The 15,645-nt window shown below is 28.6% G+C and overlaps 1 protein-coding gene across 1 annotated transcript in view; it reads right to left on the reverse strand.

Annotated features, from left to right (window-relative positions):
* Positions 1-200: 200 nt before the first annotated feature.
* The window catches only part of LOC111631411 (developmentally-regulated GTP-binding protein 2-like), a 45,988-nt gene continuing 30,543 nt past the window's right edge, over positions 201-15,645 (reverse strand). Inside the window, exons 11-13 of the mRNA XM_023375650.1 lie at positions 10,238-10,296; positions 2,172-2,225; positions 201-1,177 (exon numbers count right to left, since the gene is read on the reverse strand). Coding sequence (XP_023231418.1) covers positions 1,091-1,177; positions 2,172-2,225; positions 10,238-10,296 — 200 coding nt within the window. The 3' untranslated portion in view covers positions 201-1,090. The remainder of the gene's footprint in view (positions 1,178-2,171; positions 2,226-10,237; positions 10,297-15,645) is intronic.

Raw genomic sequence — 15,645 nt, forward strand, 5'->3', positions numbered from 1 at the left:
ATTTTCTATATTGGGGTTTGAATTTGTTAGCAAATTTAATGTGAATAAAATTGATGATTTTCATAAACTTGCAAAGTCAAAAGATCAATTTTCAATTGTTCAAGAACTTTTGAAATAATTAAATAATTTGATTCATATCTAATAGTAAATGTACAGCGTAACAAATATAAATATTATTATTGACACTTTTTAATGCAGTTATTTTATAATTTATTAAATATTTTATTAATCTTTTATTGGAGTTAAAAAATGTTCACAAGCCAGTATACTTTCTGATTTTTTTTCAAACTTGTATGTTCATCCTCAAAAGGATTCAAACTAAATACATTTTTAGAATGTTCATTTCAGAACTTTTTAAAATCTTCATGGACACTGTTCGGACCAGCAGACGATATTTTATTTTATTTTAAATAAAAACTACTGAGAGGGTGCACTCTCTCGCTTTGCACGCTTTTTTAAAAAAAAGTTGTTGTAGCTTCTATCTATGAATCTATGTATCATTTTGTTCTACTTCTTGTGAATCCACAAATAAATTCACCAACTATTTGCTGGAGATGTTTGTTGCGTTAATTTATGGTCCACTTTGTAATTAGACGCACAACAGACACTAAAAGGGTTTTTTTATCAAGTCTGTTGTGGGTTTGGCCAGGTAGTGAGAGACAGCACCTAACATCTCGGAAAAGACACCATTCTTGAAAAAAGTCCTAGAGTATTTTCAATTGGACTGAATTCAATCCCAGGTATCCAGAACAATAGGCTGATGTCTTAACCCTTGTGCCAGCAATTTCAGAGCTGTTGAAGTTGGACATACAAGTTTGAAAACACCTGATTATATGCTGTTTTTAATTCTTTACAATTCTTTCTAATTGTAAAGAATTAAAAACAGCATATTTAATGATATTTAATATTTTAAATGAATGATTTCAGAGACCAATCCAAACCAAACATTTGAAATTCATTTTTTTCATTTTTTAACTTTTAATTATTGATTGCTTTATAAATTTCAAGAGTTGTATAAATATTTCATTCAACAAAAATATTATATTACATTATATATCATTCATATGAAACAGTGTTTTTAAAGAAAAGTTCACTTCTTAACAACTTGAATTACATCTTCATGATGAACTATATGTTGTAAACCAACTCTCTGTGGACTGTATTTGGTACTTGTTCCCTAAAAAATAAATAAAACTGTTGTTTATTATAATAAATATGGTATATATGTAGTCACATATAAACAGCATCCTCTAATAAGCCAATCAGCTGCAAGATGAAGAAATTTATAAATGGCATTCTCTAATAATAAGCATGCTGTCTATTAGAGGAAAATAAAGCTTATTGTCAACTAAAAAATTGCATTTTCTATTTGATATTTTTCACTCACAAGTCAGTTACAAATAAATTATGTTCAAATACAGTGTGAATGTGTTGTTTATTATTATACACAACTCAACAAAGTGAAAAAGTTACCAGATTTATTCCATTAATAGTTGCCTTCTAATAGTAAGCATCCTTTTTTTTTTCAGCTTGCAACTGCACTGTTTATTAGAATAAATATGGTATTTGTCTACAAAACATGCAAACGGATTGATAATATACAGTAATCTGATGTATTTTAAAATTCATAAAATTATCAATATTAATTGTCTGATCTAAATATTAAGTACAAATAGCAGCATAAAAACTATATTCTATGAATTATACAAAATTAATTAATGATATTATTATGATTATATGAAATTAACTAAGATTTAATACATGACTGAAAGCCATCAAGCTTAATGACATCAGATCAACAAGTCTATTAAAGCTTGTATCAATATTAAGATATTATTCACAGTTTATCAGATTACACATTAAGCACAAATATCTACAAATACATATTTGTATTTATTAAATTTTAACAAAAGTATTTTTGAGAGAATGTGATGCAATGCAGCCATCATAATTTGTGACAAAAAATAAATAAATAAATAAAAATAAATAAATAAATATAAAACAGCACTGATGAAATTTGTATTTTGCCAGTTTTAAACTGATATAGAGGGCTGTGCAGTTTTAAATCAAATTCAATATGTATTATATGATATGTGCAATTATTTTTAAGAATCACAAAAATTTCAATTTTAATTAGAAATAAATTTTATATGTGAATATTACAATCTTACCCATACTAATGCATATTTGAAGATGCTAATCAATCCTCTATGAATGACATGACACTAGAAGAAATGAAAAACATACAAGATAAAATTTAATTTATTCTAATATTTGTTATTTAAAATAATATTTTCAGTATTTTCTAAAACTATATACAGTAAGACCCTGATTAATGCAGATTCAATATAATGCAGTCTGCTCAAAGCCTTAAAAAAGCTAAAAATTTATGCTGATTTAAATTATTGTGGCATTTTATTGATTATTTATGAACTCGAACCAACCAGAAAAAGGTGGCAAAAAAGTGTACTTTCTTTAAATTTATGTTTGTTTGGTGCAATTTTGGAAAAAATATAACATCATGGATGCCATAGGCAATATTGGCTTCACTTGGCAAGAATTGATTGATAAATGCATGAATGAAGTGTGGAAGACATTATGGCTGAAGGTATTCAAGAATTCTCAACAAGAAGAACCTATAGCTTTATTGTTAGGTTGATCAAACTCAACGTAATCAAAATACAGCAGGACTAGGAGATATAGATGAACAGGATATTGAGTAGTTACCGCAGGTTTCCATTCAACAATGACCTTCAAGAACTTGCAGAACATGGAATTCATATGGAACTGAAAAATAGAGATTCTGAAAACAAAGAACCCAAAAAATTTCTCTACAGATTTCTTTAGTAAAAGTTTGGTAATGATAACTGAAATCATTGATCAAACTGTAGCGAATGACCTAGATTTGGAAAGGAGTGCAAAAGCAAAATGAGGCCTTTTGGATGCGATATCTTGCTACCGACATTTGCTTAAGGGAAGAAAAACAAAGCAACAAATGAAACTATATGACTTTTATGTAAAAAAAAACAAGAATTTCAGAAAAGTCAGGACCTTTCTCACAAAAAATGAACTATGAATATAGAAAAAAATGAATTAATTAATATATTATTATACATTTCTGTGTGCATATGCTTGTGTTATTTAGCATATATTATTATACAAATTAATATAAAAATAACTTAAAATTAAAGTAAAATTTTTTTTATTTTCAATCGTGTGTTTCACCTATTCCTATTTACTCTATGTTAAAATTACCTTGTTTAATGCTGTTTCTTTTAGCACTTTGTTGTCTAGGAATGCATCCCCATGTTAAGCAGGATCTTACTGTATATATATTTATTTTATACTTATTATATTCTATATTTTATTTTTTTTGGAATCACAATGAAGTGTTAATTGAAGACACTAGACTCTAACATCTTATTATTTAATTATTTTTGCTACTTGATACATCATTGAACATAATTACCAATACTGATCCAATACATCAATGTATCAATTTATTTTACAAATTGATGCTCTAATCTTTTTTAACACATCCTTCATGATGTTTTACAGTGGCAGACATTTGAATATTGCAATGGATAAACTAGACTGTAAAACTAACTTATGGTAAATGAGCTTCCTTTCTGCACCAACTCTTGTTACTTTTGGAGAGCTCCAACTTTGTAGGGAGCACTGATTTGTAGAAAAAGCCAGAAATGGAGGAGGATTACATGAGAACACCCTGCCTCTCAACTGCTGTTTTGGAAGGGGAAATGCTCCACTGAAGAAAGTCACAAAAAGATAACCCAATTAAAGTGCAGATAGAAAAATACTTGTCTGCATTCCTCTGTTTCATCTGAGTTGTTATTTAGTACCACAGACAATCATACATACTTGGCAGAGAAAAACTAGAAATGCTTGGGTTTTTAAACCAGAACATATAAATGATGTGAATGTTTAATCACCTAATTAGGTCTTTTATAATAATCCAAAATTAAACAAATAGGAATAAACTGCTCCATGCAGCCTATTCTATAAATCAATGAGTTTTCATTTTTTTTACCAACATCTGTAGTGTACGACAAACAAATACTGGCAAATTAAGTATTGTATCATGTCTAATAAAAATGATTAAATCACTTTTTACAGCATTGCATGTTTTTTTATTTCTGAAAATTGATTTTGTTGATTCATAATGTTTTACAATCTGAGGAGTCAAACATCTTTTCTATCTATATAGCAATACTAAGAAAAATTATATCTATAGTTAAAATTGGTAATCAATATTATCATACAAAAAGTTAAAAATTATGAAATCAATCATATCAAATTATTAGTTTTAAACTGGATAAATTTAGGAATTTTCATATAATTATAAGAGTAAAAATATTCATCACAAGAAATTTGAAACGAACATTATTTTTTCAAAATGAAATTCATGAATGCTAAAAAATTTCAACATTCAATAGTTTTAAATTTTGTCTTTTAGTGTTAATACATAAATTATATAAATGTTATGTAGTAATACAAAAAAATTAAATTCAAACTATTGAAACCAGTTTAACCCTTCGGGGAACGGGGAACTATCCATTTCAGGATCTCACGAGAGGGCGCATCGCGGCAATTGCACCGCATATGTAATATTACTTGATTTAAGTCAATAATTAATTATCGTTTTAAAAATATGATTCAGATATACCAGAAAACTATTTTTATGGCATTTTAATGAACAAATTGTTTATAAAATATTTAGATAATAAAAATAGTCACTATATATTCATGAGATGTTCACTTTCACACATGGCACATATAATCCCCATATTCTGATTCTTCTTGCAAATATTTCTACTCATTTCTGACAAATTGATTTTTTCCTATTGTTTTTGAGTATGCCACAAATAAAACAAATTCTAGGTTTTTGCCGCTACTTTGGATTGCTCTTTGTTTCCCTTATATTTTTGAAAAATATAAACTAATATACAGTTAAAAATTTATAGAAACTTACAATAGTGTTAATTTAATATATTTATTTAATAAACTTGCAAATATTGACTTACTTTATTAAAAAAATTAAACACATATATATAAACGTATACTGATATTTTAGTTACATGACAGGGTGCCTAGCGGCAGTTACAACGCAAATTAGGTACGACTTGATTCAAAGTCCAGTAACAGCTAAACGGTTAGCATAACTGACCTGATTTCAAAGATAAATTGTAACTTGTAATATGAAGAGAGAATACTATGACATATTTCCACAATAATTAAGTACAACGTCAAACAAACGAATTTATTATTATTTTGCGGCAATTTGCCGCGGGGGCGCCCACCGAAGGGTTAAGAAGATATTAAGTCCATGCTGAAATTTTATCCATGTCAAAAGCTTCTTTTCTTCTATCTTTTCAAACTAAGGCATTGCTCATAATAACCTTAACTACATTTTGTAAACAGAAATGCTATCCCTTTTTTTGATTACAAATAAATTTGTAATCAAAAAAAGGACTTTAACCGTTTTTAACGACCTGAGGAAGACAAAAATAATTATCGTCGAAAGTGCTTGTCGGTCTAGCAACATTTTTTTGTAATTTAACGCCTGTATGATAAAAGTTTCTCCTAAGAAATGTTATCATCATACAGTGCTCAAATTGCCATTCTTCACATGTCTTTTTGTTCTACAAAAATACATTAGTTGGTACTTAATATAATCATGGGTTCTTTATAACATATCCAATAATTATTAACCAAAATTTCATTTAACTGAAACATTTGACAAACTTCAAAATAACTAAATATTTTTTCATCTTTTGGAATTTCATTATTTAAGGCTTTCAAGATAAATATTAATTCATTTACTATGCATTCATAATGAATCAGTCAAATCAAACAGCATTATCTTTTATTTTTGATTCTGTTTGTTGATCAAGAAATGTTGCTAATATTCAAGAAGGAAAACTCATTTTTTCAACTTCTAACAAAGCCTTGAGTTCCTCCTATACCTACTGAGCATTAAACTCAATAAGAATTAGGAGAAACTCAAGGCACTGACAGTATTAGTTAGCAACAATCTGATTTCAAGTATTAGCACAACTCTGATTTCAGACCACTTCCTCCTGGAACAATAGGAGGTGAGAAGAAAAGTCTGGAAATCCACATGATTGAGAGTTTTTGTCAGTCAGACACAAAACATAAAAATGCTGATAAACCTATTCATTTTTATTTGTTAATGGATTATGATGATGTTTACACATTCCATCAGCCTTCCAGTCTCTAAGCAAATCTTTGTTTTACATATTTAGACTAAATAATCAAAGGATGATTACTACATGCAATTCTAACATTTATGATCACTATATTTTAACTTGTAAATTTTTATAACAATATTATACATACTATATAATGGCAAATTCTTTTAACAAAAGACTTTTTCTGACCCTACATTAGTTTTAGTCTGTGCTGACAAGTGAGGGCATTAATTTGTCCCCAAAATCAGGGGAGAAGAGCGATGATGGTGAGTATGTAGAAGAGTGGACACGAGTCTCCTTCCAAAGTTTAACCCATTTATTGGAACATTTAAAAGGAGCTTACAAAAATTCCTCTAAATCAATTCTAACTGTCCTTAAGTCCAGATGCATAAGATTGCCCATTCTTTTGACGTGTCCTTGGCGAGATAGCCGCCCCGGGGCAGAGTAGATCCGGAGTCAAGTCAAAGAACTGGAGACAATTCTCGGTTCAGGTCAGTAGAGAAGATGAGGCACACACACAAGCACAAATAAAGTTCAGAACACACAGTGATCTTGAGCAGCTACTTAAGTAAGGCAGATAGAAAAAAGTATACATGGACAATCAGTGGGGAAGAAGATGAGTGTCCTTGATTCAGCTGTTTATATAGGGTTTTAGCAGATTAAAAGAAATCTGATTGGGTTAAGTCTTCGTTCCTTGCTTCCTAATTGGTCACCCTTCTGCTTTTTTGGGTGTAACCAAAAAGGACCTTTCTCCTGCCTTAAACTTAGATTAGGGTGCGAGAAAGGTAAACCATGCACGTATAATTTGATATCTTATTTCAACTCCATCTGAGAATTGTTTATTGAACTTTATCCCTTTTTCTCGTATTTTAACATAATTTCTCGTATGAAATTATGTTTTCATACTATGATAATCAAGAATCCTAATGGTGACATCATGATCTTCTCCTCACCATAAATCTAAAATTTATTTATTTAAAGTTCATTCTATTTTACCAATTTGTCATATTTATGACTGCCCATTCTCCTGAGCAAATACTCCTGTAACTTCTCGTTGTCTGCACCTGTCTTGTGCTTGAGATTTAAATTACTTTATTTTAATTCTACTGGACATGTTTACAATATATAGTTTGTTTTTTTCTAGTAGCATTTTCTCCTCGGTGTGATGCTGTTTATTCTATGCTTAATTTCATTATTAATCAGTTACTTTTACATTCTTTTAATTTTTACGTATGTTTTCTGGGTTGGACCTAATCTGGAACCTCACAAGTCCCAGGCCCTCAAAATCACAAACCAATTCTACATGTGAGTCAAAAGTATCATTTAGAAAACTTAAAGAATATTTGCTGGCTACAAGTATCACTCTGTATCTGCAAGTATCTGCAGGACAAGCAAGACCATTGAAAATGTAATAGTAAAACTTAAAATGAGCATTAAACTTTTCTCTATGAAAAACTTTTTATTTCAGCAAACTGATCATTGTTCAACTGTAGTCTTTTTCCTTCTCACAAGGAGAGCCTACGGCTTTGGGGTAACGGATTTTGATGATCTTTGGTGTAGAGGTAGTACACCATGTGAGTGTACTACCTGTAAAATACTAAAGTGCAATACTCAAATATAATCGAGAAAAACGAACTTAAAGCTTTTGAGCACTTTATATATAAATTATACGTGCTTCCATTCAAGTGTCCTGTGGCTGAGTGGTAACGATCCTGGTTCGTATGCTTGATTTCCCGGGTTCGATTCTCGTGTACACTTTTCATAAATATTCATATTCATAAATACTTATAATGTGTATTCATAAATACTTATAATGTATTTATNACATTATAAGTATTTATGAATATGAATATTTATGAAAAGTGTACACGAGAATCGAACCCGGGAAATCAAGCATACGAACCAGGATCGTTACCACTCAGCCACAGGACGCTTGAATGGAAGCACGTATAATTTATATATAAAGTGCTCAAAAACTTTAAGTTCGTTTTTCTCGATTATATTTGAGTATTGCACTTTAGTATTTTACAGGTAGTACACTCACATGGTGTACTACCTCTACACCAAAGATCATCAAAATCCGTTACCCCAAAGCCGTAGGCTCTCCTTGTCAGTCATTTTATGTGAATAGCATGAACTACATATATGCTACTGTAATTCATTGCAGTACTCTATTAGCATGACATTATTCATTATATGATTAACATTAAAATAAAAATGGTGGGTTAATGTAATGAACAAATCTTCATGTGTAAAAAAAGCCACAAGAGGATTCCTCTTATATCTGAAGATAGCCTATTATCTGCATCAAAAACATTTATGCTCTTCCACATACCCATCATTAACAATTATATTGTTTGGCTAAGTACTGTACATCAAACAAAATCTTTACCATCCAGTATATAATTTTAATGTAATATTCAACAAATTTTTTTGATCTTACACAAGATCTGCATCAGGTCAACAACCTTTTAAATAATAGTGTTGAACTGATACACATATTGTGTAAGATCAAAAACATTTGTTGAATTTTACATTAAATTTATTTACTGGATGGTAAAGGTTTTGTTTGATGTACTTAGACATTGATCCAGTTATCGAGAAGGAATTTTGTGTATTGTTTGCTTTAGTATGAGGGTTCCAATCTTTTTCCTATATTGCCTTTAAGAAAAAATTTTTTTCTATTAATTCCTATCAAGATATATTATATAGGAGGGCTGTTGAATACATATATGCAGTTATATGGCAACTTTTGCAATTAACAATATGTTATAAGAACCCTTCTCTAATCCTCCTTCAATATTTTTACATATTGTTAGTTTAAAAAATAATTTCAGTAGCATTTTGGAACACATTAAGATTTTTGAAATTTTTACTCTTCTTATCAAGATGCATTATTTTATATGCTCTTTTAGCTTTGATGGTTTCATTGTATCCATGGAGAATATTTTTTCATAGATAAGGCATAATGATACTGAATCATTTCCAGTAAAAAAATAAATCCTAGGCTTAAATATTCTTGAAAATATTGATGACATTTTTAATGACATAATTTTAGGATCCCTTAAAAATTAAATAAAAATCATTTGATCATAATTTAACATTATATATACACTAATTACTAACTCAAATGGAAGAGTTTTCCCAATGATTTCAAATAAACTATCTACCTATTAAAAATAATATATTTATTTATTAATAACAAAAATTAAAAAAAAAAAAATAATAATAATAAAATCAACAAAATTCACTGATAATAGCAATAGATATAATGTGTGATATAAAAATGGATCACATCAGAAAAAACTTCACCATTTGTTTTATAATTTTACAAGTTAATTATTACATTTTATATGTGATGCATAACTGAATGTACAAATGACTAACTGAGTGCAATTAGATTACAACTGAACAAATTATAGTGTATTCTTTTGTGTAAGTCCATGGCTGTAAACAAATGCATATGAATGAAGCATGATCGGTAGCTTGATTAAATGGCATGATAAAAGTATTCACATTCTGGGACTTGTAAACAAAAAATCTAGTGAAATCAAAGGTTTCTTTTGTTCCACTAAGAAATAAAGATTTGTTAAAAAAGGTTTAAAATTGTAACTTATTTGAAATTTATATTTAAACAATATTAAATTATTATACACGCAAGCACTGTACAATATGTATCTAATTTGATCCCTTTAATAGAATAACAGTAATATAGAAACTGGTTACATAATTTTAATTCAAAGAAATACAAAGCTTAAATATGATTTATAAATTTTCATATATAGTATATGAAATTTTATAAATTTCAAAACTTATACATCATAATGTCATATCAAAACAATCTTTAACTTAATTTATACCTTTTATCATTTATTTAAACATTTTTCATCAAAAAAATTTAAACTTTAAAATCAGAAAAAATATAATAAATCAACCTCAAATATTGATATATCAAATAATATATATATAAAGTTAGTAGAAATTCTTTGAAAAAATGTTTTACTCACCACATGCTCTACTGATGCATTTCTTCTTAAAATTATTCCACCTTCAAAATCTGGAGGTTCTATATATAATAAAAAATGGTTTAATCATTTGCCATCATTAAAAATGTGAATAATTTTTTTACTATATATTATTTTATGTTCAAATTGTTGAGCCATAGTACTGTTTTTGAATCACATCCTCCTAATAGAGAATGTGTTGGAATTTTCTTCCTGTTATTTACATTATAGTTCATATAGCAAAAGAGTAGACACAAGTCAGCCTGAGCTTGAAAGGTGTATATCAGATGAAAGGGATGGAGAGACATGTGATCACAGTACAGTAGAGCATCGATTATCCGACCCCCAATCAACTGCCACATTGGTTAACCGACTGTTATAGTCGGCGAATTTCAAATGTCCGCTAGTGATGTGGCACTACAATATTTGGCTATGTCTTAGCTACTTTAATATTATTTTTGTTAAATTTTTGTGTGTTTTAGCTGGCAACACTGGCTTGACCATGAAAGGGAGAGCAGTATTTAAACGAGGCTTAATTTTCTAATTATGAGTGGTTGTTTGTTTTGTGAGCAATAAAATAATTTAAAACTAATTTTTAATGATACAATAGCAATGATTATTATTTAAATTTGTTAGGCTTAACATTGATGAAAATTCAATGTGAAGTAGGTTTATAGCAATATACTAATATACTAATTACATGGGATATACTAATACAGTATAATAATATACTATACTAATAATGTATTTTTTCATACTTTTCAGTTATCCGACCAACCCCAGTCCCCAATTGAGTCGGATAATCGATGCTCTACTGTAATGACATTTATATAAGAAAAGTAACTATAAAATTATGATAAAAATACAGGTAACCCCCATATAACACGGTAGTTATGTTCCAAAAAATTGCCATGTTAAGCGAATCCGTGTTTTGCGAATCAAAGAACTAGTACGAAAAGGAGGGTTAGGTTCCAAAAATTAAAAAACATGCTACTATATTTTCATAATTAAGTTCAATATCTTTATTAAAATTTTCTTAAGTGATACATATTAATATAAATTAAACAATGTTTTCTTTGTCATCACTAAAAGCACTATTAACTGAGAGTGTTTTATTTTTGGCAAGTTATCATTATCCTCTGAGCGTTTTTCTGCATTATTTTCAGTTTCATGCTTTACCTTATGCAAAAAGTGTATGTAATTTTAGATTGCTTGCTTCTAGTTAAAAGATCTTTATAAATTTCCTTATATGGTGCTAAGTACTTATGGAATAAGGGAAAAACATCTGGCAACACCAGAAGCAGAAGCATCGAGATATGGCAAAATTGAAACAATTTTCGGGAAGGACCATGTGTATGGAGACGAGAAAAGGAAATTTACACACTGAAGTACTAATAGTTCACGAAAATAATAATTTTCATGAACTATTAGTACTCAAGTATGTAAAAATTTATTACATTTCATGTTGTACGAGGGTTTTACCCATTTCTCGAACTGTGTCAGAGTGAATCTGTGCTATAAAAGTGCCGTGTTATATGGGGGTTACCTGTAGTATAAAAACATTTTTAAAATTCATAATGAAAAAATGCAGAATGCATAAGAAACAAAACAGATGAAAAAATCAGAGCATATGTCAACTTTCACATGTCTCTTTCCATCCCTTTCATAGACTCTTCCAGCTCAGGCTGACTCATGTCCACTCTTTAGCTACATGGACTGTACAGCAGTATCTTTCAACCATTAGATCTTCACATCATAATGAATTTTAAAATTTACTACAAACAACTGCTTGTAATATTTTGCTATTTTATTATTAGAGAGATAGAAAGAAAGCAGAAACTAAAATCAATGTTTTACAGGTTAATTCAAGTGATTAAATATCATCACTTAAAGATGTTGGAGGTGAAGAAAAAGAAGAGAGTAGTGGTGGTGATCCATTACAAGTCCAGATTTTAAAAAGTGCATTCTATATCTTAACCACTATCAGATATAGTATTATGTAATAACATGGATGAAGAAAAATTCAAATGTATGAGCGATTTAGAGAAATTAATAGATGAAATACATACAAAAAATTGTTGTAAAGCTAAAGTTATTGATTTTTAAAAATAATTTATTGCAATTGTTACACTTTATTGTCATTCTATCACACTTTTCTTTGTTATTTTTCTTTGTTATAATCAGCCATTTTGGCTTTACATTATATGTAAAATTAGTAAAATAAATAAAGTTTTTTTTTTGTCAATTTACTCCAATAGTTTTTATGAGATATAGCTTAATAAATATTCAATACTTATAAATAGAGTAAATAAAACTGCATCATTTTCATTTATTCCTTTTTCAAAATTATGATTATACTTAATATTATATTTAAAAATGCTTAAAATCAACATTTAGTCAATTTATATGTGCACACAAAATGATATAACTGCCTCTTAAATGTAGATTCCCTGTCTGTCTTGTTCATCTGCAGAAAAACAGTTTCCAGCTATTCATTTTTGAAGAAACTATCTGAAATAATGCCTAACAGGTTTTATGGTATTATATTATTTAGGAAAAATCAGTTTTTCTGATTTTGATTGTAATTTATTGTTATACTGAATTTTGTTAGTTTATTCCTAGTGATGAGTGTAAATTCAGAAATACAAACAACATATATAATACTTTAAAATGAACAGATTTAAGAAAAAATAAAAAATTAAGTATTTCAGAAACTATTTTATAAGTTTGAGAATTTTTCTTGCATAATCAGTATTATTGCTCAAGTATATGAAATATATTATAAGATTCAAACATAGCAAACTTTGAGACTGAAATAATTAATAATATATATCCATCAATTTCATATCCATTCATAGTAATTCCAATTAGTTAATGAAATCAATTTTTATATATTTTTTTATTTATTATTTCTTATTATATTGGGTATGTTAGTAAATATATTATTTTACCACTTAATATATTTTTTATTAAAAATTATAAAAAACAGTAGTCCAAATAACTTATTAATAACATTAGTATTAATGCATAGAATATAAATGATCAATTTATTTTTTCATTTATCTCTAATGAAATACTTAATGAACAAACCTCCTCTTTTCTTTGTGTACACTCTTATCAAGGCTAAATAATCCCAGAGCATTTCCAATAAATAATCCAGATTTAATTTCATATTACAACTGTAATATAATCAGGCCTATTAAAATTTTTGATTACATAAAAATGTGATATATACTAATTAATTTCACATAAATATCAATATTAGAGAGATCAACTTTAAACATTAGTATTATAAAATTTATTATATTATTATTAAAAACAAAATTTATATAATAATTCTGAACAGTAAATTCCAACATTGTATGGTATACAGTTCACATGAAAAGAATGTTCCAAACTGAACTAAACTGAGACTGATAGAGAGTTAACAGCAACCAAAGCAGAAAATTTATGAGACTGACTAGAAAACTGATTCCATTTAAAAACTGAAAAACTACATCAAGTCAAAATTTCACTAGTTTATCCTAGAACACTTCCAGAAACTTTACATTCCTTGAAGATGAAAGTGAAGCAAATTATGAATGTGATTCTGTTCTAAAGTAATCAAACTTTTTATTTATCTTCTACATACAGCAAAGCAGCAAAGATGCTAGAAAATCAGTCTCTCCATGACTAACAATCATCATCCATAAAAAAACAGATAAAATATAAATAATAAAAATAAAAGTGACTTATTAAATTCTGAAAGCAAAAACTTATGTCAGATTTATTTGAAATAAATAATGAAAATTATTTCTCCAAATTAATTGTTGATATACTCATTTATATTTGTTGTCAAACATTTTTCTAATAGTGGTTGATATTAAAGCAATGAAGGTAGATATTGTATTTTTACTTGATGAAATGTATCTTTATAGACATTATCTTTTATTAATTATAAAAAAAACTGATAGTTTTATAATAAACAATCCTCATTTACTTTAGAGAAATTTCTCAAAAACTATTTATTCTTGAGTAGCAATGACTTAGTTGTTTATTTTATTTCTTTTCAGACTCCAATCTGAGCACAACATAAATTGTTTTTGTCTAATAAAACAAGAACAGAGAACACTATCTGTTCTCCTCTTGTTGTATCTTTATTCTTGATGATAATCCATGTGCTATGTCTTTTTGTGTAGCTCTGAATACTTTCTTGTTATTGACTAGGTGCATGGTGTTTTAGTTTTACCACATTTATATATAGTTAACTAATAATAATTTTAAAAGTAATTATAAGAGTTAATATTAAAGAAAAATTTTTATTATAAAAATTATTAATCAAATATGAAATATATGATAATTAATAATTTTTATAATACACTCACTGGCCAATTAATTAGAAACAGCAGTTTAATATTTTATTGGACCATCTTTAGCTCATCTTACATCATTTACTTGCTTTGGCATGGATTCTACAAGATGCTGAAGTGCTTCTAAGTTCAATGCACACCAGGCATTCACTTGACTTTCCTTTAATTTGCATAGATTTGACGAAAGCAGATTTTGCTGGCAGATCTGTCATTCTAACATGTCCTATATGTTCTCAATGGGGTTAAGATCTGGGCTCTGGTGACCAGGGTGGGTGGCAAAAGTCGTCTTCATGCTCACTGAACCACTGTTGAACAGTTCTTGCACAATGGACAGTAGTGTTGTCATCAAAGAAAGAACCATCACATGCAGGAAAAAAATGCAACATTTCAGAATGAACTTGATTGGTAACAACGTTCAGGTACTCGGTGGAAGTCACCAGACCTTCCAGGAATATCAGCAGATCAGTTACATTCCAACAGAACATGCCCCATACCATAACATCCCCATCAGAACCTTGAATCATGTTAACGAGGCAAGCAAGATCCATTGCTTCATGGGACTCCCTCCAAACTCTCTGTCTACCATTAGTACAGAATAAGGTGTACCATGATTTGTCTGACCATATTACTTTTTTCCAGTCCTCAGATGTCCAATCATGGCACTCTTGGCACCACTCTAGATCAGTGGTTCCCAATTAGTTTTTCCTGCGTACCACTTCAAGAAAGAGCTCAAACTTGCATACCCCTTATAGCAGAAATTCATATTAATCCATACTAATATTATAAATTCGAAGGTAATGCTGTCTGTCTGTTATCTTTTCACGTCTAAACCGCTGAATGGGTTTTAATAAAATTTGGCACAAAGATAGCTTACATGTTGGATAGGCTACATTTTACTGCGAGAAAATATCTTACTCCCACGAGAAAATTTGATATAATGCGGGTGAAGCTGTGGGAAAACAGCTAGTGATAAATAGAACAAGTTTTTTTTTTTACTTTTATTACCTTTAAAATACAATTCTAATAATAATGAAAATAACATAAGGTTATTTAATTTTAATG

This window comes from Centruroides sculpturatus, unplaced genomic scaffold (genome assembly GCF_000671375.1).
Source record: "Centruroides sculpturatus isolate CEXI.00-Female unplaced genomic scaffold, Cexi_2.0 scaffold43, whole genome shotgun sequence".
Lineage (NCBI taxonomy): Eukaryota > Metazoa > Arthropoda > Arachnida > Scorpiones > Buthidae > Centruroides > Centruroides sculpturatus.